This window comes from Grus americana, chromosome 3 (genome assembly GCF_028858705.1).
Source record: "Grus americana isolate bGruAme1 chromosome 3, bGruAme1.mat, whole genome shotgun sequence".
Classification (NCBI taxonomy): domain Eukaryota; kingdom Metazoa; phylum Chordata; class Aves; order Gruiformes; family Gruidae; genus Grus; species Grus americana.
The window spans coordinates 71145848-71170794 of record NC_072854.1 but is presented as its reverse complement, the minus strand read 5'-3'; the positions used below and the strand labels follow the sequence as shown (position 1 = coordinate 71170794).

The 24947-nt window shown below is 42.4% G+C and overlaps 2 protein-coding genes across 10 annotated transcripts in view; both read left to right on the top strand.

Moving 5' to 3' along the window:
• Positions 1-23348, top strand: part of PLEKHG1 (pleckstrin homology and RhoGEF domain containing G1) — a 135822-nt gene extending 112474 nt beyond the window's left edge. For both annotated transcript variants that reach the window (XM_054821370.1, XM_054821368.1), the window contains 14 exons: positions 3590-3636; positions 4107-4257; positions 5251-5382; positions 7683-7865; positions 7955-8050; positions 8179-8265; positions 10792-10825; positions 12025-12120; positions 13340-13378; positions 13840-13862; positions 14708-14926; positions 16477-16590; positions 17490-19155; positions 20129-23348. In XM_054821370.1, the coding sequence (XP_054677345.1) occupies positions 3590-3636; positions 4107-4257; positions 5251-5382; positions 7683-7865; positions 7955-8050; positions 8179-8265; positions 10792-10825; positions 12025-12120; positions 13340-13378; positions 13840-13862; positions 14708-14926; positions 16477-16590; positions 17490-19155; positions 20129-21228 (3987 nt within the window). In that variant the 3' untranslated portion in view covers positions 21229-23348. The remainder of the gene's footprint in view (positions 1-3589; positions 3637-4106; positions 4258-5250; positions 5383-7682; positions 7866-7954; positions 8051-8178; positions 8266-10791; positions 10826-12024; positions 12121-13339; positions 13379-13839; positions 13863-14707; positions 14927-16476; positions 16591-17489; positions 19156-20128) is intronic.
• Positions 23349-23588: 240 nt separating this feature from the next.
• MTHFD1L (methylenetetrahydrofolate dehydrogenase (NADP+ dependent) 1 like) overlaps positions 23589-24947 on the top strand; it is a 157642-nt gene continuing 156283 nt past the window's right edge. For all 8 annotated transcript variants that reach the window (XR_008576495.1, XR_008576497.1, XR_008576496.1 and 5 more), the window contains exons 1-2: positions 23589-23754; positions 24851-24935. Coding sequence is in view for 4 of the 8 variants with exons in the window: in XM_054821399.1 (XP_054677374.1) it covers positions 23639-23754; positions 24851-24935 (201 nt within the window). In the remaining 4 variants the exon portion in view is untranslated. The remainder of the gene's footprint in view (positions 23755-24850; positions 24936-24947) is intronic.

Sequence of the window (24947 nt, the reverse complement as noted above, 5' to 3'; positions counted from 1 at the left end):
ACAGCTTAACCAAGGGAAAAGGGAGAATTACTCTAATCTAGCATCTCGTTAATGAAGAGGAGATCCAGGCAATTGGCTTCAGCTTACGCTCTGACTCAGCTCATTTTCTCAGTCTCCATTTTCTTTTAAAGTGCCTTTTATGGCTATATAAAAGCACAGTGCACCAAGAGTTGAGAGAAGATCGGGGATGTAGCCACGTGCTTGGCACTTCGCTCCGTGTGGAGGAGACGCGCAGTGAATTGATTCAGCTGTGGGGGACAAGCCAAGTATAGCTGGGATCCGCTCGCGCTTGGCTTTGCTCTTGAGGGTGACTTGTAGTCAGTGTGGATGAGCTCTCAGCTTGGGTCTCAGTTTTTGCACCCTCCACCACAACAGCTTTGGGCTCTCAGATTAAAAATGATCTCTGGAGAGATTCCAGTCTCCCTGCAGAGATCATGTTTAATCTGTTTTGAAGGCAGTTGAGGTGAACAAAACAACTTTCAAGCTGAGTAAGTTTAGGAATGTCCAAGGAAATACTAATGAGCATAGCTGGCGTTTCGCTTACAGTGTGAAAGTATTGGTAGAAATATAGTAAATCCATCTTAGTCCTGTTTTTTTCTGTTGCTTCAGCATTGCCTTTGCAACAGCATTGCCTTTAGCCTGCACGGCTTTTGCCCTGCGATGCTCCCAGTAAGACAGCGTTCTCTCTGGGGACTCTGCTGTGAAGTAGAGAAGACCAGCTGGGCATGTGAACTACAAGTCCCTTCTCTGACGGTGCAGAGGTGCTGGGTAGCCAGGCAGGCAGTGGGAGAATGGCCGTCCTGAGTTAGTGCGGCTTCCTCAGGCTGAGGAAGAGCCTCTCTCGGAAGCAGCTCTCTTGGCCGCTCTCCCCATGTGTTCACGTGAGTCCTGCCAATGCCTAGGCGAGGTGTATGATGTTGATTCACACCAGCTTCCATATCAACAGTCTCATTCTGGAGGCAAAAATGCATGTAATTGTACTGGCACGATGCGTAGCTCAGTAAAAGCAGATGTGCTCTCAGTAAAAGTGAATGCTCTCTGATGGTTTTGTGTGATGAAATGAGCTATGGCGCGATGAAACGAGTACACGTGTAAGTGCAGTGTGAAGTTTGGCATCATGTCTGTTCGGAAAGCAGGGATGATATTGAAACCATTCTTAAGGTTTTTAGAGGTGTTGAGGGCATGAGAAACTACCCTTTTTTCTTTTCCTTTTTTTTTTTTTTTTTTAATACAAGTTTGTTCCATTTAATAGCTGGACTAAAATTCTTTTAAAACCAAAAATCCTACTGAAAGTAGTTTTGACCTTGTGTTAAAACCAAACCAAAACAAAAAAACCCCAAAAGCCAAAACAAAGAGGGAGAGTATGAAAAAGCTTCTGGGGATTTCAGACTTGCTTTTGATTTTGTGGGGAATGTGCACTCAGTTCACTCTGAAACCCTGAAGTGTTTGGCCTTGTTTGTTTTACAGATAATGCTTTCATTTGTTAAAATTTCACAACAGATATTCTCTTTGTTTGACAAGCAGAACAATCATGTGACTGTATTTATGAACACGATATATATATATAAAATAAATTGGCACAAAATGTTCTGCTCTTTGTTTATGAAGTAGTTCTATAAGTTGCATTAGTCTGTGATTGTAGCCATGGAATATATTACAATTTATACCAAAAGCCCCTAAACAAAAACCTTGTATTAATATATTCATAAATAAAGTAAATCACCTTTTTTCATCAGACTGAATTTCATCCTAATGCTCTCTCTTAAGCACCCTGACTTATTACGAGTGCTAGCTAGTTTGGTATTGATTGCCGTAGAAAATTACGTGGTGTAATGCCTGCAATGCTCTGAGGTTTGTTAATTCTTCATTTTGAGCAGAGAGGGTTTGGAGCTGTGGCCAGAGGTCCCAAGCGTGCCTATGACACAAGCTCGCTGACTCTGAGTGTGGACATGGGGCATATGTACACACTGTAAAAACTCACTGCGACAGCAAATAAGTCCAAACATGAAAAACCGGGCTAAATCGTTTAACTGTATTTCTGTCAAGACTACATTTGGTTGGTTTCTAAGTGAAGAGCAGTTTAACAAGCTTACGGCCCACTAGTGAGTAAATGGGGATCGCAGTCCCCTAGAGAAACATTTATTAGAAGTTTGCTCGAATTATTTTTTCAGAACAGTTAATACTGAAATCCAGCAAGAAATACTGGAATGAATTGCAGTGACTTGTACTCGTGTAGAGTAGTACCTTACTTTATACAGGGTCACTGCGTAAAGCATGAATCACTGCTCACTGGAAAAATGAATGGCACCATCTGCTTTACCCCTGCCAGCGGGGGAAGGGAGCACTGCTGTTGGAAATGGGGAAGGGTACTGCCTGAGCGGGCTTTCTGATGAATAGCCAAAAAACACCAACCCCAACAATAAGAAACAAAAGCCACAGCCTGCGTCAGCCCTCTCCCCAAGTGATGTTGCTCCTCAGAGCACTGTTGCGTTCTGTGATGGCAGATACTTGGTCTCATCATTCACCAGCGACTACCCCCAGGGGACTACCCCTCGCGGCGCAGAGCTCTTGTGCTGCAGAATGCCAGAGTCCGTTCTGGAGATGCTTTGAGTGGAAACTGGGGTCTTGTATGCTGCCAGAGGATTGCTTTTTATCAGTCTAGGTCTCAAGAAAGAAAAATAATTTATTTTAGGAGCACTTTGCAGTTCTGCAGTGCTTGCTTAGGCTTTAGGACTCCAGCAAGCTGCAGAAGTGGCACATTATTTGGGATAGAAGTTGATAGGCAGATGTAAATTGAAAGTAGTACAGTTTCTGGAAACCTGTTCTTGCATAGAATTAAATTATGATAATGAAGAAAAAAATCTTAGGCCAAGGAGGAAAGAAATGAAACTCAGGCTTTTGCTCCAAGAAGCTTGTCAGCGTTAAGCGTGGGTAATTTCATTGTGACAGGCAAGTGCGGAAACCCACCTAAATCTAGTTACAACTTGTTTGAGTAATAACTGTCTGCTTTCAGAGTCATAATTTACTTTAAAAAAAAAAATCACTTTTATGGCTTCTAATTTTCACGCTTAGACTGTGCTCAAATGTGAAAGTATTTATAGTTGTTTGAATATTGCACACCAAACATACTCTGCAACACTTCTCCCAGTAAGCGTGTGTGTGCTAAAGCACACACAAAACTAGATATGTGCAAGCCAGTTGTTTGGGGGGGTGTGGGAGTGTTGGTGTTTGGTTGGTTTTGGGGATTTGGTTTGGGGGTTTTTGTAGGTTTTTGTGGGGTTTTGTGGTTTTGGGAGGTTTAAGATTCATGGATTGTCATAAAGGACCTTGGAAGCTCTGTTGCAAAGCTGCTTTTATCTCTGCATAGGGTTTCTTGGTTTTTCCCTTCAAGTAAAGGAAAAAAATCTCCAAAAAAGGAAAGATGAAATTCACTTAGTAGGTCTATGGTAGTGTTAGGACCATCACAGTCAATTCATTGATCAGGAACTGGAGGAGGCGTTGTCTTGATGTCATAATCTTTATCTAGCACATGTGTTAGCTGCTAGGTTGGCAAAATCTGAATATACGTAAACCTTTCCTCCCCATGCAGAGTGAAGATTTCCACATATATACGCAGTACTGCACCAACTACCCAAGGTAGGAATACTGGGTTCCCTTTTTTCATTTGTCCTTTTGCCTGTTTATGTAATGCAAGTTACAGTCTATACCAAATAAATTGTGCGCTTCCTCCCTTCCAAACTGGAGGGAGAATCAAGGAGTTTACCTTTTTTTCTTATCTTAAATTAAAAAAACCCCTCATCTGAAATCTTATTTTGACTCTTCTTGTCTTTCATTGCTATTATTGTCCTTTAGAAAATGATGGTCTTATTTTGCATTGCTCCAAATATGTGATGCCCAGTAAAAGAGAATGATTACATGTCAAAGGAAAATATAACTGAATTCACAACATAACTTAAAAAACCCCCACAAACAGACAACAAAACCCAGCAGTGATTGGGTTAGGAACCTGCTGCCCCCTTTTACAAGGGAAGAAAGAAACAATTCTTGACTTCACCAACAGACTTATGGAGACAGTGTGTCTTAAAGCTATGTATTGGCGTTTCCAGGTCAGTGGCTGTGTTGACAGAGTGCATGAGGAACAAGATGCTGGCCAAGTTCTTCAGAGAGCGGCAAGAAGCTCTGCAGCATTCTCTGCCCCTGGGCTCCTATCTCTTGAAACCTGTCCAGCGCATCCTGAAGTACCACCTGCTTTTGCACGTAAGCACCCATTAGAAATGCATTTTGTTTAGGGCTGCTGCACGTCAAAGTTCCTGCATCTGGTACAAGGCTTGATGGTTAGAAAGGTTTTGCATTTCTTTTGATGCTTTTTCTTTTGGGGTTGTTTGATTTCTACATATGGAGACTCTTTCTGTCTTCGTCATTTCACAGCATATGCGTATATTTGGAGTGGGAAATTTATGGTAATTGTTTTAGATGTAATGAATCAGTCTGTGCATCCAAATGATTAGCTGCTTTTTTTTTTCTTTTTTAATCTGGTCTGTAATTCTGAAGTTGTTTGGAAGATTCTTGACATGATTGAACACTTCTGTACACAAATTTATTGTTCCAATGAAAACCAGCATTTTTCCGCATGTTGCAATGCTGGGGGTGGTTGAAAGAAGGATTAAATACATATAAACACCCCGATTGGTAAGAATTTTGTGGAGAGGAATGATTGAGGAAGTGGGAGCTCTTTCCGTATTCAGTGAATTAAGCAAGTTTTGGAAATTTCTGCTTTATTGTTAACATTTTCCACATATGTTTCCTATTAAAGAGTCATGTTTTAGTGAAGTGTAAAGACACTGATCCTTATTTAAAATGTCTGGTGCTTTTCTGCTCTCCAACTGTAAAGTAATGGCTAGTGTAATTCCATCAGGGTTTTGTAAGCGTGTAGATACGTTCTGTGTTTTAAGAAAGCCATTAGACGCCTGAAAGGGTCTCCTGTCAGCATGCTGCGCTCTCTTTCTGTGCCTCTCTGCTCGCATCAGCTGCTGCAAGTATAGTCGCTGCTAAACTGACCGTAAAGGCTTGGCTTTGTTAGTCATCTTGTGTTAATCAAATTGATAACAACATGCAATAGTAACAAAGGCAGGAACGTTGCATTTGGGTGATTGCAGCGCAAAGACTAAATAGTACAGATAAAAACATAGCATTGTGTTCGGCTGGGAAAATTAATTTGGAAGTAACAGGACTTTTTGTTCCCCATCTTAGGAAATAGAAAACCACCTTGACAAGGACACAGAGGGCTATGATGTGGTGCTGGATGCCATAGATACAATGCAGAGAGTGGCATGGCATATAAATGACATGAAGAGGAAACATGAACATGCCATCAGGCTCCAAGTGAGTTCTTGAAGAGATTTTATGGATGTTTGTGAGCTGTTTTTGTCAATATATATGCCATTAACATTTTTTAGTTTATCTTTTCTTTTAATCTTTCAGTCATAATTTAGACTCCTGTTGAGTATGCCTGTGGCTGTTGGATCTTAGAGACCGTGGTCATAGCTGCTGCAGTAAAATCTCAGACATCTCTGCCCTACAAGCAGCATCCTGTAAAGCATTTATTTTGCAGTAATACGGAACTTAAGATAACTTTTCTTTCTTCCTTTCCCTCAATTGTACAACCCTAGGGCATGGCTTTGTTCAGAAATCCTGTGGTTTCCGATTTCTCCCCTTTGCGCTGATTAATTTTGTTTTGAGGCGTTTCTTGTGCTTCTTCTTGTTTAAGTACTTTCCTCTTGGGCTTTTGAAGACTCATTATCAGTTGCTTTGTAAAAAGTATAAGCCTAGAAATATGATACCTAGAAAAAGGTTAACTTTACTTCAAATTAGGAATTTTTGAGGAGAAAACAAAAGCTACACCCTGAGTAACTTTTGGCATCAAGAGCAAGCTATTTCATTGATAGTTTACAGAACGGTCATTCTATTTCAGACTTCCCAGTGAATCACAATTTTACATTACGTTTCATCAGCAGTATTTATATTGCTTTAAGATATTTGGGGGGATTTTTTAGTTTATAAAAGGGGAGTAATAGGCTTATACCATTCCAGAAATCTATGTCATGTTATTCTTTGTCCCTTTTTTCTTTTTAACATAAATGGTACTTATTTGCCCTCGTTGTTGTTGTTGTTCGTGTAGGAAGAATAGGATTGCATTTGATCATGTCTTGCCTGCAGCAGTGTAACCTTTTGCCACATGTTGCTGGAAATACATGCTGATAACTTACCAACAGTCTGCTATAAATCTGAATAATGATAACCAGTAATATTTGGTTATAAAGCAGGTTAAATGCTTTTGGAAAAGTGTGAGGGGGCATGTTTTTGAGCTCAGCTGGCAAATGTATGGGGTTGTAGAAAATGTTTATGTTCATACTTACCCTTTTAAAAAGTAAAATCTGCTTCTGCAGCCATAAGGATAGGTCTTCTGTGGGCTGTCACACTGCCATTCCGTCTGTAATGCTGCAGGTACTGCGACAGCGGTTCCTGTGCAGAGTCTCCCTCAACAGTGGTGGACATGATTCCTGTGCTGTACCCTGACTTATTTACAAGTTCCTAGAGAGACCTGATAAAAAGCTTTTTTTTTCATTTGTTACATTTAATTTTGTTTTTAAACAGTCTTGTTTATAGTCCAAAGTATGCTGCTTTTGGGTTTTCTTCCTGTGAATGCTCTAGGCCACCTTTGTGTGTCAAATGTACTGAGATGTTTTCTAGCTGAATGGTGTATTAGTGTAATGTCCTAGAGAGACCAGCCTAGGATGAGGAAATCTGTCCCTGCTTTGCTACTGGTGCCAGGTCTAAAGTCCGATGGACATTTTAAGATTTCCCTGCTTAAGGTTTAGTCTGCTCTTACAATTTCCTGTAGCATTCTTAAGTGCTATGTCATTGCTACTGACAGAAAAAAACCAAGCAACTGAAGGAAACAAGAGTAGCCATCGCTAAGCAACACGGTCTTGTGAAGATGTTCTTAGATGTTTCTGTAGCCCTTTTTTTTTTTTTTTTTTAAAGTAATAAATAAGGTGAGGAATATCTATGGTAGGTATATACAAATCATTAAAAATACAAATAAATCTTGGCATTTCAAATGATCAGTTGACCACTTCTGGTCCTCTAGTCTTCTGAGAAACATCTCTTCAATCTGGATACCTCACAGAGGTGCCTACAGGACATAGAGATGGCATTATAATTCATCCAGTGGGGACCACGCAACTTCAGGAGGATACACAGGGTGAGAGAGAAAAATGTTGAGAGAGATTGGTTAGGGAAAAGAGAGGAGCAGGCACGGGAGAGACTGGTGACTGAACTACAGACCGTTCTCCATCTCTGCAAGCCCAGGGACATGGGGCTGTGCTCTTTCACCGCAGGCTGCCCTGGGGACCTCAGGGCTTTTCGCTGGATCCACACAGAGGTAACCAGTACTCAGGAGGGCATGTTTTAGTCTGGGCTTGGCAGTAGGCCTCCAAGCTCCTGGCTGCAATGTTGCACATGACCTAGCAACCTCAGTACCGGTCTATGGTGACTTTACCCTGTTGGATGCTGAACTTCCTATAGGAGAGTGGGAATGGCGTCAGCAGTTTTTGTTTGAGTCTTTATTTAAGTAAGATCTCTGAAATGAATGTTGGTTGTTCTTCTTTGATCTGTTGCAGGAGATACAGAGTTTGCTCACTAACTGGAAAGGGCCAGACCTCACAAGTTACGGGGAGCTGGTGTTAGAAGGAACATTTCGCATTCAGCGAGCCAAAAATGAGCGCACGTTGTTCCTCTTTGACAAGCTGCTGCTAATTACAAAAAAGAGAGATGAGATGTTTGCATACAAAGCTCATATACTGGTATGTTGGAGAGCAGATTGGTCATATTCTGACTCTGGGCCTCCCCGAAATTCCTCCGTGACTCACACCGTTGCCTCTCTTTGTTACAGTGTGGGAATCTAATGCTTGTTGAAGTAATACCAAAGGAACCACTTAGCTTTAGTGTCTTCCACTACAAAAATCCCAAGATGCAGCATACTGTCCAGGTATGACAGAAGCCTCCCTGCCTACTGGGTGACCTGACTAATGACTGCATGCTGTTCCTGAGCCTGCATAGTGCAGTAATGCATTTTCTTATGGTGCTACGATTTTTTTTTTTTTTTTTTTTAATCAGGCAAAGTCACAGCAAGACAAGCGTCTTTGGATTCTTCACCTGAAGCGGTTAATTCTAGAAAATCATCCTGCTAAAATTCCTGCCAAGGTAAACATTAAGAAAACCAACAGCAACAAAAAAAACCAACCCAAACCAAACCACTACCTCCTTGTACATGCATTTAACTTAAAGCAATATAGTCAGCTGGAAGATGGATGGCAATTTACAGAAAGTTTAGACTCCAGGAGATTATGATGTTGTGTTCTTATGTCTTTCAAAGTTCCTCAGAATTAATGGGAAAGTTCCGCTAAACGCAGCTACTGAGCTCGGTACAGGAGTAGAAGAATTTAACTGGGTTAGCAGCATTGCTGTCCACATTAGGATTTGCCTGCTAAGACATGAGTAGCAGAGATGCAATGTCAGTAAGCTCCGCTGTAAGAGCATACCTTGGCTTGATACTGCCTGTCTGCACAACTCCGAGGAGCGCTAATTGCAGCATGTGTACACATTACCAAGCTAATTTTAATCTGTCTTGGTTAGATATCATAGCAGTGAAGTCATTAGCAGTGCACACTTCACTTTACAAATACACACACCCATGCTGAACCCTGCATCCTTAGCTGGGATGTCTGAGCCCTTTTTGGTGAGATAGCTAGCAAGCTTTATGCCAGAGAAAATGAGGTAGCTTTAGATTAGATATAAGGAAGAAATTCTTTACTGTTAGAGGGGTGAGGCACTGGAACAGGTTGCCCAGAGAAGCTGTGGATGCCCCATCCCTGGAAGTGTTCAAGGCCAGGTTGGATGGGGCTTTGGGCAACCTGGTCTAGTGGAGGGTGTCCCTGCCCATGGCAGGGGGGTTGGAACTAGATGATCTTTCAGGTTCCTTCCAACCCAACCCATTCTATGATTCTATGATATTCATAGCTGTAATGTCTAGGAGTAGGGAAACCTGGTCCTTTATTTATGAAATCCTGTCTTAGAGCTCCAGGTGATGTTTCCCAGTGTAACGTATTGCACCTCTCAAAGGTTGTTAACCCTAGCTAACTCTTGCCATGACACAGCAGCCACTGACTCTCATGTGGAAGCAGGATTTTTTTTCTGATTTTTTTTCCCCCCCACTGAGTTTTACTTCTGGGTTGTGGATTTTTTTCAGTATTAGTTTCACTGATCAGTTTCCCTGGCTTTTTTTTTTTTTTTAACTGAGTTTTATGCTATAATGGCTAAAAAAATGTTACCTATGACCTGACATACACAGTGCTGTACTAACTCTCATTTTCAACAAAAAGAGAATTATGGGAGAAAAAAGCCCTAGCAGTTGTTATTACTAATTCTCCTCTTATCTTTTTGTTGACAGAGTTTATCAAAGATATAATGTTAATGCTGGTGTCCAAGCTTACAGTGTAAATACTCATTGCAGTTTATTAGGTTGTAAAAAGAAATACTATAGCATGATCTCAGCTTTTGTATCAAGATTTTTGCTTACTTCTTATTGGATATTTTTCTAATTGTGAAAAAAAGTGTACCAAAAATATAATGCCATTTCTGCTCATAGAAGTAGTTTAATTTGAGAAAGAAAAAGTGTAACCAAATAAATCTCTGAGGTTGTCTGCACTTTTTTTTTTTTTTTGGACAAACCAGTACTCGCTAGTTATGAGACTTCTCTCTGTCCAGATTTCAGAGTATTTACTAGTAGTCCACATGTGACACCTGGTGGAAAATTACTGAACTGCACCTGTAGAAGGGCAGGCAGGTTACGTAGGCTATTTTATTTTAGTTTTTCTTACTTATTAGCTGATATGCTTGATAAAACATCCAGACTGTTTTTCCTATTAAAAAAACTGACAAATCTTAAGCAATCATGTCATGAGGTGCTTTTTATCCTGGTTCAATCTTACTTAAACCAAATGATGGTTATTTTTTTAATAGCTGTTCCTCAAGGAAACTGTTAAAGGAAGCAAGGTTGACAGCGTTTTCTGTGCCAACAACTTCAGAATTGAAAAATAATTAAGGAGTTAAAACTATTTGACTTTTAGGGAGGAAATGTTCTGTGAATCACAAAAACCTTGTGATTCCCAGGTACAAGGGCCAGTTTTGTGCCCATCCCAGCAGTATGGAAACGCATATCAATGGCTTTAAATTCTGGGACTTGTAGAGAGATCTCCAGAGATTTTTAGCCCCATGGAGGAGACCCAGCATGTGCAGCATGATCTCAGCACAACACAACCCCTGTCTTTGAAGCCAAAGTAGTTATTGTGGTCAAATGTGCCATCACTACATCCTCCAGAAATACCTCTCATCAGTTGTGCCGTAGGTACACGCGCCTCCCCTTGCGCTCCCAGGAGGGGAGGTAGGCACGCAAGGCAGAGCTCCCGGGCGCAGTGAACAATGGGGGTTTGTGTGAAGCCCTGAAGATAAGCTCTGCTAAGCTCCTGCAAGCCAAGTTCTTCTTCACGTATATAACATGCCCAGCACACAGAGAAAGACAGAAAATAACGCTGCTAACTATATTTATTAGTTAAAAAATTAAGCTTGCTTTTGTTTGCATATAAACTCACTACTGTCTGTAATATGCAATGTAATTTGTCCTTCTACTTACAGTTTAACTTTTTCATTTGTTGTTTTTTTCTCTTGCAGGCCAAACAGGCAATTCTGGAAATGGATGCCATACGTAAGTTGGTTCTTTTTCATTTCCATTTTTAAAAATTAATAAAACCATCCTCAAAAGTTTGGCTGTAACTATTGCTTTCATCTGAGATGGGAGAAGGCTGGGCTTATGTTCCTTAAGTTATGACCTTGCTGGAAAAACCAAAATTGGGTGCAGATCCTCTGGAGCTCTGTAGGCACTGGGCTGACTGATCTGCAACCAACAAGTTCTGTTGGATGATGAGCAAGGAAGAGGCAGGTTAGACTTTCTGTAAACTCTGGCCACTCTCTTTTGCTTCTTCCGTGCTGACTGAACACATGATCTTTCCTGTTTTGTAGCATAAGCTCCTTCTGGCTAGGACACACCAAAGGGCTAGCAATAAGCAAACGCAGCTTGAAGTATGTAGCAGTATTATGACTTATTTGTGCTGGCAAAGCTGCAGCGGGAGGACAGCGAGGGAACCTGCCAGCTGCTTACTGCACTGTGCACAGCTTCTCTAGAATGGAAATGAGGAAGCCCAGCACCCCTGCAGCAGCAGCAGCGAGGCTGGCTGCTCCAGGCGTCCTCCATCACCCTGCAGTCCAGTTAGCACAACAGCTGCTCTCCTGGCTATGGCAGAAAGCAACTGCACCCGCAGAACAGCCCCAAGAAAAGTCCGTGCTGGGACCCAGCAGGCTTGTGCTTGTGTCTGAAGAGTTTGCCTATGTGTGTCCCAGGAGCCAGGGCTGGAGAACGTGTTGGGTGCTGCTGTCTGAGCTCTGAGTGCAGTCCCATCCACACTGTCCGGGCTGCTGCATCTTCTGCTGGTGCAAGCTGCGTTAGCTCTTCGTGTTGCCAGGGATCCTTAGGAGTGTAGGGAAATGAGAACAGTAGTCCTATGATATAAATACTGAGGAAGTCTTGGAGTAAAGCAGGCTTGTTATTTACTTAGGTAGTTGTATTGGTCAGGAAGGCTCTGCCTGAGAAACTGGCAAACAGACATGATGACGGTGCATAAATGTTGCTGGGTTAGCCATCTGGAGCAAGGCACAGCTAAATGAGCAAAGCATTTCCATGGCTGGGTGATTACAGCTACCCTACAGCAGCACACCACCCTGCCTGGGTTGCTTTGGGCTCTGATGAAGTGCCACTTTGTCATTCACAAAGGGATGATGGCACTGCCTTCCGTGTGAAGTGACACACTTGTCACTCTCTTATTTCTTGTGCCTCTACTTGTTCCACAGATCACCCAGGCTTCCACTATAGCCCGGAGGGAGAAATGAAGTCGTCGTACCAGCCTAAAGAAGGCAGTGCTCCTCACAGAGTGAGAAGGAAATCAGGTGAATAAACCACCAAGATGACAAGAGGGAAAACAGAGCTGTTTAGGGTTGGGTGAGGCTGGGCACTTGGAATTGGTCTGCAGCCTGTACTCCATGCAAATTTAACACAGCACAGTAACTCTCAGATATGGGTAGAGTATCTTATTAACCATTTGTTGTTTGTGTGATTTATTTTTTTTATCCACTGTTTGCATTTAATTTCATGGATATACATTCCTAATGATGGATGCATAAAGAACAGTGTCACTTTCTAATGGCTAAAAGAATGCATATGCAGGAAAGCCAGTCACATTATTTAAATCTGACATTTCCCCCCCAAGTAGTTACTGTCTCAGAAGTGATTCCATCCTGATTGCGATAGGCTTGTTATTTCAAAACATGATGACTATCTTTACTTAGTGTAACATTTGCCTTGTAGATAACAGAGATTTGAGAGGTGGTTATGCTGACTTTTGTGGGGTTTTTTTCTCCCAGCTCAGACATACAACCATAATTACTGTTAGTTTTCTCTTGAAGCCACTACAAATGTCAGTGTATTTGGGTGACTTCATACTGCAGTCACTGTGTTCCCCTCTTCAGCTACTTAAAGACCTTTCTAATTTGGAGTGTGTAACATTGTGTATTGGGAAATGACTTAGGGTTTATGAGAGTGTTGATGTAGTGATTTATTGTACAACAGCATTTGTGTCTGGAAAACAATCAAGTTTTAATTACTTTTGAGGCATCTTCCTTTGTTTCTGAGGTGAAGGATTACATTGGTGCTGCTTTGCCTGTAAAAGGAGTAATACAAAATACCAATCAATTGGCCTCCTATGTAATGTTCAGCTACTTATACTTTTAAAGCCTTACTAAGCTGTTGATACCTCATACTTATTTCTAATAGGTTACCTCCAGCAGCTTAGAGCAATAGCAGAGATGAGCAAGTCTTTTGAAAGCAGGAATCTTAACATGGGATGAAAATTTACGTGTAGCTTATTGTATGGAGGGCAGCTTTTATTGCATTAAGAAACATGTATGGTTTTTGGTAACAGCTGTACGTTTGACACTTCGACAAATACTTTTTTGTGAGGAGATTGGGTGATTAAGAAATGAAAATCTGGCTTCCCTGCATGGGCTCAGAAGCATGAATTTTGGTCTCTGTATTGTAAAAAGTTGACCAAGATACCCGTAACTTTCTTTGGGACACTGGAGTGCTTAAACATGTTGTTGTCTTTTTCAGAACCCTCATCGAGAGTCCATAAAGTTTTGAAGTCAAACGGTAAGCTACTTTGTCTACTGTTTATTGACCCACAGCCTCTGTACTTTGTAGAATGAGTAAAGATGGATCCTTTTCTTCTATAACTTTCCCTGAACACATTGTGTGGGGGGAGGAGGTATGCAAAGAAAACAAAATGTTAGTGTTTAAATCTAACATCTGGTTTTCCACATTTGGGTTCTGGTCCTGTAAACACCCTAGCAACTGGTAACTGAACACACAGAGTCTTGGCCATTGTGAGTAGTTGCCCATATCATACCAGTGATGCAAAATCAGAACCTCAGGTGCAACTCAAGCTGTCTCATGCTTATCAGAGACCCTGTAGTCTGTTTGCTCAATTGCTGATGTATTTAATCCTCCTTTTGGGAATTCATAATTGGGATATTAGTGTAGCAGTAAAATGGGCATAGACTGACAGCAGTTCGGTTATTCATTTATGATGAAGTATATATTTCTTTTTTCAGATGTAACTCCAGATATGCAGAAGGTAAGCCATTTCTTAGATTTCTTGGTTTAGCACATTCAAATAACTTAGTTAACAGTATTTACTGTAGAATCTTCATCTTCTTGGTTGTGTTGATTTTAAGAATGGAAACAAAACCATAGATGTTGTTTAGCATCTCCAATAAGATTATTGGAATGAAAGCAATAGAAATACAGCTAATGATTTCAGGAATTTCTAGTAAAGAAAAAAAAGACTCATCCATGTATTGGTTGTACTTTATAATACTCTAGGGTAATTAAAAATACCACTATAATCATGGAAGTTCTGTGTATAAAGATAGTGTTTATTCTTTGGAACATGTCTTTGTATTTATTAAATAACACTGGAAAGTTTCAGCTTATTCTGATATATGTGTCATATATTTAAATCATGATACACGACCAAACAGAGCCAATACACCTTAAGCAGATAGAAATGAACATTTCTAATTTTTACATTTTCTGTAAGTATTTGTAATGAAGTTCCCAGTGCAGTTTGAAAGTGTCATGTTGAACTTTAGACCCTAGGCTTTTATTTGGGATGGAATTTAAAGTGGGAGGTGTGTGGAAAATTTACAAACAGGGTACATTAGATATGACTTCACTGGGATGCCATGATACTGAAGCTATGATTGGGGTGGGGGTTTTTGCATATTATTGTTTTTCAGGTCTAAATATTCTATGGAAAAATAATGATTGTTTTATTATTTCTTTATAAATCTCATTTCAGTGCAGCTAACTGAACGTAGCTTAAACATTGCCTATAAGGCTGATGTAAAACAGTGCCTTACTAAAATATAAAATCTCTATAAACTTCTAAACGAAGTTTTGTGGTGTTTTTTTTTTAAGCGGATCGCTATTGAAGGAACCCTGTTATCTCAAGCCACCAAACTAGGATCAAATGAAGCCCTGCTGAATTCTAGGAAGAAAGTTTCCTTGGAACCCAGTGGGCTGGAGAGCCAATTTCAAGAGTCCATTGAGCCAGCCTACAGCAGCGATCAAGATGAAAATCTCCAGACTTCTGCTACAGAACAGATTGATGCTGATGATGAAGAAGAGTCTGAACAGGTAGGAAAAAGAGGGGGGGGGGGGGAAATAAAATCCTTTTTTCCTGGGGACGATGGCAGAGAGATTAAAATTATCTGTAAAACTGCAAGGAGGTAGGAATGTGTTACAAGTGTTTGTAACTCTTTCTCCTTAGAAATATTTTTATTTAGACATCACGCAACATTCTTTTGCATTTTAACAGAGAAGATGTAAAAATTAGCCCCTATACAGAAGCTTAAATCCCCACTGCTTGAAAGGGATTTTACTTAGCCATTTACAGTCCTCAAGCCTAGTTTTAACAGAAAGCTATTGTTTTTACCCGTTCCGCACAACTGACCTTTCCTTGCTTCTCCAGCTGATGCCATGACAGAAACCTTTTTTTAGGCCACATGCAGAGACAGTGCCTGCGGGCGTCTGAAGCAGGGACTTGAGTATGAAGTTAAGATTCAGGCGCTGCCATGTGCGATGTGCTGTTGCTTGACCTGCAAGCTGCTGGCAGTAGATAGGAACACGTGAACTTTAATATGAGATGTTGTGAGTAGGATTTCTGAAGATGAGAATTTTTTATCTCTGACTATTGCGCAGGCATTCGACAGGTGGTAGTTTTCCCCACTCTGCATGATGTTCCCATAAATACGTAGGACTTCTGAAAGACTAAAACACCAGTTTTGAAATGCGACTGTATTAAAGAATTTTTCAGTTTGCTTTAGTTGATGCTGAGGTCGTGTCCTTGTGTGGTCCATTTATTTTGTGAATTATCCAAAACCTATTATTGAAATTCTTCTTGAGGCTTACTGCACGTTTCCTCTTGGGAATTATAGTATTTCCTTGTAAATCTTTGATAAAATAGTATCTCCTATCAGTGTAGTGCAGTGTCTTGTAATTCTCCCTCGTCCTGACATAAGTACAAAAGAATGAGTAAGTGCAAAAGAATACCACTATAAAAATGTGTAATAGTAGCTTACTGTTTAATCCTAGGTGTGGCAGCAATGCCTTCTCAGATTCCCTCCGTTCCCACCATGCATGCCATTCACTCTGAGTTAATTTAAACACTGCTCAACATACAACTTTCTGGCCTTCTCTTTGGTTTTGGTTGTTTTTTCTGGGAAGTTGGACGACAGCACATTTTTTTAGTTTAGACCTCTTTCTGGTTTTCAAGGCTGCAAGTGATAGCAAGACTATTCCGTCCCCATTTTAAAACCAAAACAAACTTTGAAAATTGAATTTTTGTGTGACCATCTTCTTCTGTTACAACTTTGGCTGTGAAATTAAGCCCTTTCCCTTGTCCAATTTCCATGTATTCTTTTACATCTATATTTTTATACACAGATTCTGCTTTCAACCTCTTTTTACAAGCTGTGTGGATTGATTTCATTTAATTGGTTATTGTAAAGAAAATTTTCTAGGCTCCGAATCGTTCCTGTGGCAGTGCTCTGATCACTCATGAGCATTTTGTCCTACTGGTGTGGATACCTGGCCTGTTCTAGCTGCTAGTAATTCTTCTGAACAAGACTGTACAAAGAACTGTAGATTTTACTACCCCTCCCTTGCTCTTTTCTTTTAAATTACAGGGAGTGCAGCAAAACTCATTGCAGAAATCGAAAGGGGGAAGAAAAAGACTTAATAGTCAAGCTGCTGAAAATGTTGAAAAACGGCGAAGTGTTAATCTGAAGTGTGAAAAGCAGGTATATACATATATTTTTTTTTACTTCTATTTTGCTATGCATCATAGATATGTAGAAGAAATCTGTGTTTTTCCTAGATAGACAGATAAGTCATCTTCTGTTTATGTCATGTTAATATTCATACCATTGAAATATTCATCTATATGATGAAAAACTATTCTTATTTGGGGCGGGGAAAAAAACCAACCAAACAAACCAATCAGCATTAACTTAAGCCAAAAGGAATTATCTTTCCCTCTCTTTCCCAACCTCTGGCCAGGAACAACACAGCATCCTTCATGTTAGCATTAGCAGGCATGTGGTCTTGCTGTAAATTAGATCTGCTAGCAGAGCTGGATGAAAACTTACTCCAAAAAGACAACGAAATTTCAGTGGCATGTGCTAGAGAGCTGTCCTGGTTCTGGCAAGGATAGAGTTAATTTCAGCTACCGGCTGGGGCTAAACCGCGTCAAGAGCATAACATACCTTTCTGCTGGGGTTATAGGCAAGGGGAAAGGGGGGAGAGCAAAACTTTTGGCACAAGCCCAGAGTCAGATTAGCTTAATCCAACTGTGAAACTGCAGAGTTAGCATAAAAGGTTTAATCTAACCCCTGCCAAACAAATTTGCCTTTAATTACTCATGCGTTAGCATGAGCCAGTGTCTTGCATTTGAAGTAAGGTGTTATTAAATGCCAAGAGTTAACTCTGAAGCCGTGGGAAGGATTAGGAGGCAAAGTATTCCGGTATTGCTACCTTGGCTCCCTGGCTCTCTAGCAAGGAGCCTGCTCAGCCTGCCCACCTCCACCTGACTCTGTGCTGTGGGACACCCTGGTGCGATGGCAGTTCTGTGAACAGAGGGAATCACTGTATTATGGCAGGGGATAGGCTAACGTTACCTGCATATTTCAAATCTCCACAGAGCTCCAAGGACCCTTCAGATGAAGAGTCAACCCAGTTGAATACTGATCTTCCATTTTCCTGCGCATCTAGACAGCCACAGCTGCCTAGACAATTCAGCACACCCCAGAGCAACTCGCTAATCATGAATATCCTGGGAGGGAGTACCTCTGTCAGAAACATCTGGACTGACCATCAGATCAGGCAGGCATTGTTTCCCAGCCGGCGTCCACCTTATGAGAATGAAGATGATGAAGACGATTATCAGATGTTTGTACCATCAGTGTCTACAACCAATGCTAGTTCAGCTGTCGGTGGAGAAAGGAGAGGTTCTGGGCGTCCATGCAGCTGGCACTTGGGGGTGGCGCATCAAAATGAGACTTCCAGCCCTACTCGTCACAAAATTGTTAGGCGGGCCAGTAGTGCTGGTGAAAGTAACACATGTCCAGCCAGTGCAAGGTATAAAATCGGGGAGCGCAGTTCTCGAAGGGAAGTGAAGAGAGAAGAGGGGAGCAGTATGAATGCGTATCCCGAATCTTCAGAGGAGCTGACCATCGATGATATTGAACATGTTTATGATAATATAAGCTACGAAGACTTAAAGCTGATGGGTTTGACAAGAAGGGAGGAGACAGACCGTGGTCCCCAGAGATCTGCTAGAGACTCTCTCTATGAGGCTGAAAACAAAAGCAGCTTAGATTCGCCCTCCAGAAAGAGGACAGCAAATCAAAACAGGGCCTCCATCCTTGCTAGCAGGGATGAGATACTACTCAGAGAAGCACCTACTTCAAGTTTGGATGAGCTCAGGATCGTTGAAGACAATATCTATGACACCATAGTGCTTCCAGAAACACCACTATTGAATTTTAAATGTGACCCCTTAAAATGCTCTAAAAGGCGGAGCTTTCTAGGCCTGGAAAAAGACTTTGCATGTTGTGACAATCTACGGCAGTTTGTTTCTGAAGAGAGTCTCCAGTTCAGTGAAGATGAAAGTCCTTACCATCGTGTTCCTGTTGACAATGACTATTTGAGCTTAGTAGATAGCTCCTCCAACTCAGATTCACTCTCCCATAAGTCTGCAGCAGATAAACTCTCGGAGGAAGTAGATGAGATTTGGAATGACCTGGAGAACTACATCAAGAAGAATGAGGAAAAGACAAGAGACCGTCTCCTTGCAGCCTTTCCTGTTTGCAAAGATGATATGCAGGAAAGGTTGCATGCTGGTAGTACACCTGAACTGAGTAGAGATGTAGAGTACTCACTGTCTACTCTCTCTCTGCCAGAAACTCCTATTTTCCCTAAAACTGTGAAGCCCAGGGCTGCCACCATAAGCGAGGCTAATCTCAGGCTTGAAGACACCACGCCATGCAAGAACTCTTTTATGAATCTGAACAGATCTTCCTTCTCCAGTGAGATGCCTTTTGTAGATAGCCCATACGAATCTGCCAACAGTGTTCTGTCCAACGCTCATACAGAGGGCATGGAGAATGACTTGGCTGCTGTGGATAAAACAAAGAACAGAGTTTTTATGATGGCAAGGCAGTACAGTCAAAAAATTAAGAAGGCTAACCAGCTTTTGAAAGTTAAAAGTCCAGAGCAGGAACAGCCAGCTAGCAGACAACAAAAACTGAAACACAAGGATCTTGCTGCCATTCTGGAGGAGAAGAAACAAGGTGGTCCTGCTATTGGTATGTCAAAAATATTTCTATACAGATAATATTTCTTTAGTAACTTTCAGTGAAATTTGTGTACTGAATTGGAAGATTATGAATTTTCCCCACCTTGCTAGTTGAGTATCAGTATTGCATTTTCTGTGTTACCACTGAAATGAGTTTTCTGTGACTGCTTGTAACATGAATAGTCCTTTATAATGCAATAAATTATTGTTGTTATTTGATAAAATTAGGAATAAATACTGCGGTAGTGTCAGAAAAGACCCATTCAGCTTAGGCTGGAAATAGGACTTATGCTTGAAGTACTATTGGCCTCTTTACAGAAAAGCAATTATTTCCTTTAATAGTGTGTTCTTCAGAGTCTGACTAAAAAGGTGTATTTTCAGGTATGTTCACCTTCTAACAAGTCATGTAGGTTTGCTCAGGTACCATCCACATCACCCTTACAAGCATAAGGAATGGGGTCAGATAAGAAAGAGCTGACTTTCTTGCTCTTTCTAATGAATGTGCAAAGTTGTGGACATGCAACAGCTTTGGAACTACTTTTGTCCACAGTTAATTGAAACAAATTGGAGACATGGGGCCAGTGGGCTCCACGCGTTGGTGTCATTCTTGCCTTATTGTGATATTTATAAAAGTCTCTGAATATCTTATTTACCAGGCCATTTTCAGAATGTTCTTTTCCATTTTAACATGAAACAAGCAGCGTATTATTTGAACCGCGTGCCACATTGCATCCTACAAGACCGTTCACTGTTACAAGACATTTTATGCTTCTCTTTTTCAATGCAATGCACTGAAATGCAATGCAATGCATGGCTCTTCCAGCCTCCATTGTTTCATGTTACTTTGTTGAGGCTGAAGATACTGACACAGCTGAAAACTTTTCACTTGGCCAATACAAAGTGTTCGGGGACTTTTCCATTTTTATGCAACTTGTTTGAATGGATTGCTTGCCTCTGCTAAGTTAATTCTCTCTCCTTCCTAGGTGCCAGAATAGCTGAATATTCCCAGCTTTATGACCAAATCGTCTTTAGAGAAAGTTCACCTAAGGTCCAAAAGGAAGCCTGGGCCACCCCTCAGGAGCCGTCAGCTGGGCGGTATTCCACGCCCCTGGCTGCACCTCCTCCCTGTTCCCAGGCTGCCAGTGAATGCTCAAGAGCAGAAGATTGGCTTTTGCATTCTACCTACAGTAATGGTGAGCTGGCCGACTTCTCTCCGTGGCCTGAATCCCAAGACCCAAAGCCCAAGAGCTCGTATACAGAAGCTGGTACAAAAAGCAATTCAAGGCAGTTGCCATCAGCTGGCTCGGTGCCTTCCCTTCAGATTTCTAACCGTTTGCATGTCCCGGCGCAGAGGTGGAGTGCCATTATGAGCCCACCAAACAAAGAAAATTTACACCAAGATCACATCTATAACTCCCTTGGGAGAAGAGTAAGCAATGTAAAACCACAGGTGTACAGCAGGTCACAGTCATCTTCCTCAATTGTGGTCAACAGGGCTGGAGAAGCAATCGTGTATCCTAATGAAACGGACAAGAAAAAGCTACATTCGAATAGGAACTTCCGGTTCAACAGCCATCAAACGCCAGGCATAGCTTTGGGATGTACGGGGCCTGATAGGAGAAAGCAGATCCCTGAAAACTGTTCAGATATGATCCTGCAGGATTCCCAAAAGGTCCTGAGAGTGAACAGGCCCTCCCCTCTGACGGCGCAGATGGCCACTCAGAACTATTTTTCTAATTTCAAAGACACTGAAGAAGAAGGGGATGATGATGACTATGTTGAAATAAAGTCTGAAGATGAGGGATCTGACTTGGAGACCTCTCAGAACCAAACAAGGAAATCGGATCCTAAACTGCATACCACAGACGCTGCTCCTTCTGAAACGCTCTGCGGCAAAACTGTCACTTGTACTCCTGCAAAGTCCACCAGCAGCAAACACGCGCTTACCCCATATCTGACTGCGTATAGTGATTCGGATAAACTGAATGACTACCTGTGGAGAGTACCGTCTCCTAATCAGCAGAATATTGTCCAGTCTTTAAGGGAAAAGTTTCAGTGTCTCAGTTCAAGTAGCTTTGCTTGATGCTTTCAGTAATTTCTAGCTGTACTGCCTTATTGTGACAGAGTATATACTAAGACAATCAGTACTGGCATCATGTATTTCTGCAATATTACACAATCGGGCATCGTATCACAGTAATACTGTAAATAGATGTGAAATGTATCTCTCTTAAAATGATTTAGTAAGCCTGGAAGTGAAGAAGGCCACATGTGCACTGTGCCTGGGGTCTCACTCCCTGGTGCAGGTGGACTTCTCATCTCCTCTTCAACCTTTGCGTCTCTTCCCTTGTCAGTTGTGATACCCTTTGATTCTTACCATCAAACCAGGTGTGATGCTGTTTGATTCTTAAACCATTTTATCATGTGGAAAACTTAGGATTTGGACTTTCAAGTTGGTGACTAGTGTTCTGCATCCAAAATACCCACCTAATTACTCTGGTTACATATGGGAGCATTTAGCTGAGCAGCTACTCCTGTGACTGTGGATTTCTGAGCAGGGTTCTAGTAACTACACCAACATGCTACCTGTGCAATTGCATATACTTTTTCCATGTTACTTTTTGACAGATTCCAAGTGTGTGGGACCAATGCAAACACTACATTACTTTAGAATAGGCTTCTTATGTTTTGAACAAAATCTAGTCCTAGTGCTTGTGAGGGATTCCAGACTGATACCTCTGCGTCTGAAGCCTTTTCTGCTATCTGTAACTGCATAGTAGGCAGAGGACGGGCAGCGGCAGCTTTTTATGTGAACCTGTGGATGTGACGCAGTCCTTACCTGGAGGATGTTTTGGGCAGTAGAAGGGGAGCTCTGCTGCCTGTGAAGATGGCTAGACCAGATTTGGTACCTCCGGTCATGGTGGTGTTCGTGACAGGCAGGCAAAATTTGAGTATGTCGTAGCTCAGAGCCCAGCAGTTGAAAGCCACTGTGTGTAAACTTGTGAGATAGCTGTATTTTCTGTGCAGTGGCCTGCAGTGTACTCATCTGAGTCCTGAAGTTAGTGACCCTGAGAGAGAATGGGGCTTGCCCAGGTGCTTGGGTGGAATATCAATCATGTGGCATGTTTGGCCCATAGGGTGTTTTGGCAATACTGCCAGTTGAGCGGCAAGCTGCCTTCCCCAAGGAATGTATCTTCCGTCGTAGGAAACGATCCTTCTTGGTAGAGAGGTGTAAAATGCGTATTTTTTTAAAACCAGCCAGGCCTGAATTGAATCCAATTTATGTACATTAAAAGTAGCTTAAGAAATGAGAATACATTCCATTATTTGGCAAATAGTGTATAAAATAAATGCTGCCATTCACAAGAACAGGCTTTCCAATGTGATTCGCATTTATTCCCCTTCATCACCTTTGTTGCACAGCTTTGGATTCTGTTACTTGAAAACATTGTACCTAAAGGAAAGCCTAAATACATCTACACTGATCATCTTGTGTGACTGTTGTTCTTTTTTGGTGCTGAAATTCGTCAGATTAAATGGATAAAGCCAGTACCGAGTTAAGCATATCACTAAATAAAGGAGTTTAATTGAAGTACTATTTTTACTAATCACATATCATTCCCCTCAGCTACAGAGCACTGTACTTCCAGAACAGCCGACTATTTACTACATTGGTTACCATGAGGAAAACCTGAAGTTATCAGTGTACAGATAATTACTTGTAGACTAAGATTTAAGGACTTGAATTTGTTAGAACGGATTAAATTATTTACCGCACGTATCTTGCATTGGCTAGGAATTGTTATTTTGAGGGCTGGTTGGTCACGGTACTTACTAGCTCGTACCGCAAGGGATACTTGTTACAGTCAGCGCATCCGCTGTGATAGGACCCGCCTCTATCTAGTAAAATCCGATCGAGAAATAATGTTGTACATATTTAAGACGCCGAAGTGTAGCAGAGCCCGTATTTATTTAATATAGCTTGTAAAGTATTGTAAATATGAATAGAAGTTAAATCTGTGCTTTACCCGCGCACGTCTAGATTTGTTTAAACGGCTAGGGGAATGTTGTTTAACTCCTATCTCATACAATCAGTGGAGTTGGGGGGGGGGAATAAACAGAAAAAAGGGACTTCTACTAGCGTGTAACTTCTCCCAGGGACCATTTCATACTATTTTTAATAAACGTTGAGTATGTGCAAAAGCTTTGGGCTCCGTTTATTGGGGTCGCGGGGTGGGGGGAAGGAGGATGTTTGGGTTTACGAGCGGGGAGAGGAAGGGAGATAGTGATTTTCTGCCGGTCGGAGATGATGCTTGGGGGTGATTGGGATTTGTTTTCTTGCAGGCAAGCGGAAGCGAAAAGCACTGAGCGCCGGGAGCGGGGCGGGAAGCGGGGCGAAAGGGAGGGCGGTGCTCGGAGAGCACCGCCCTCCCTTTCGCCCCGCTTCCCGCCCCGCTCCCGGCGCCGCTGCCGCTTCGGAGCTCGCCGGAGGGATGAGGACCGCGGCGCTATGGCGCTGCCTGGCTCCGGTCCTCCCCGCCGCTCTGCCGCCGAGCCGCGGGTTGTGCGGGCGGCAATCGCGGGGCGGCGGCGCGGTGGCGGCAGCGCGGTAAGAGGCGCACGTGGGGAGGCGGCTGATGCAACCGGGGGGGGGGTGGGGGTGGGGGTGGTGGTGGTGGTAAAGGGGATTTTTTGGAGGAGGATTATGGGGGGTGGGAGGTGAGCTCGTGTTAAAATGCGTGTCCACCGTCCCCCACCCACCGGGTTTGTGGCGTGGGTTTTGTGTTAGGGCATTTTGAGGGCGAGGAGAGCGGGCGTTGCGTGGCGGTGGTTCAGGTGAGGCTGCGCGTGGACTTGTGCCTGGAAAACGTGTCGTGTGTGTCGGGCCCCGCTGTCCCCCCCCCGCCCCGTTCCTTTAACCGCAGCTGGGACGGTTTGTCTGCCGGGGCATCGACCTGAATTTGGGTACTGGCTTCTGCAGGGAGGAGGGTGCGAGATAGCAAACAAAACTGCTCCGGGCTGTGTTTTCCCCAGGTAGTTGTGCCTGCTGTGGGGGACACGGGCATCTTTCAGGGGTCTCTTGCTTCCCTTGCTGAGTAAGTATCATCTGCATGTGCAGAAGGTAACAGAGGAGCTGGCAGCCACTGGAAAATTTTTCCAGTGGTTTTGCCACCGGTTTTTCCTAGAAGCAGCGTGGCAGACAGAGCTCCTCTGTCTCCCTGCTGCCCGCAGCTTTGAATAGCATCCATGAAAGTGGCAGGTTTGCTGCTGTTAGGGCTGGTGATGTCCGCGTTAAGCTGTAGCGGCCCCAGGTGTAAAGGCCTCTGCTTTTGTCGCTGCCTGGGCCTCTGGTAGGGAAACCTCACCTTAGCCAAGGGCTTGGGGTGGTGGATCCCCGCTGCGCTTCCCGAGGTGGGGCTGGACAAGCCGCCTCATGAAATAGCATAGGCTAGCTGTAAAGTTTTGGGCATGTCAGAGCGATGATGCACGTAGCTGTAAAACAAAGGTCTTTTGGTCTGTTAAGGTTTTCTGTACCTGCCTGCTGAACACCAGGCTCCACAGTTTGCATCCATCTGTAATTTCGGTGATCAAAAGCATACGTGCCTAAGCATTTATTCCATATTGCTGAGTAACATAGGTTTCTGCTGACTGATGTTAGGAAGGTTTATTTTGCTAAAGGTTTATTTGTTGTTATTGCATTGCAGCAAAATCACCGAGAATGCAAAGAAATCTTTGGCCTCTCTTAAGAGAGAAAACCCTCGGCTTGAGCCAACGCTTGCCATTATTCAGGTAAAGTATGTC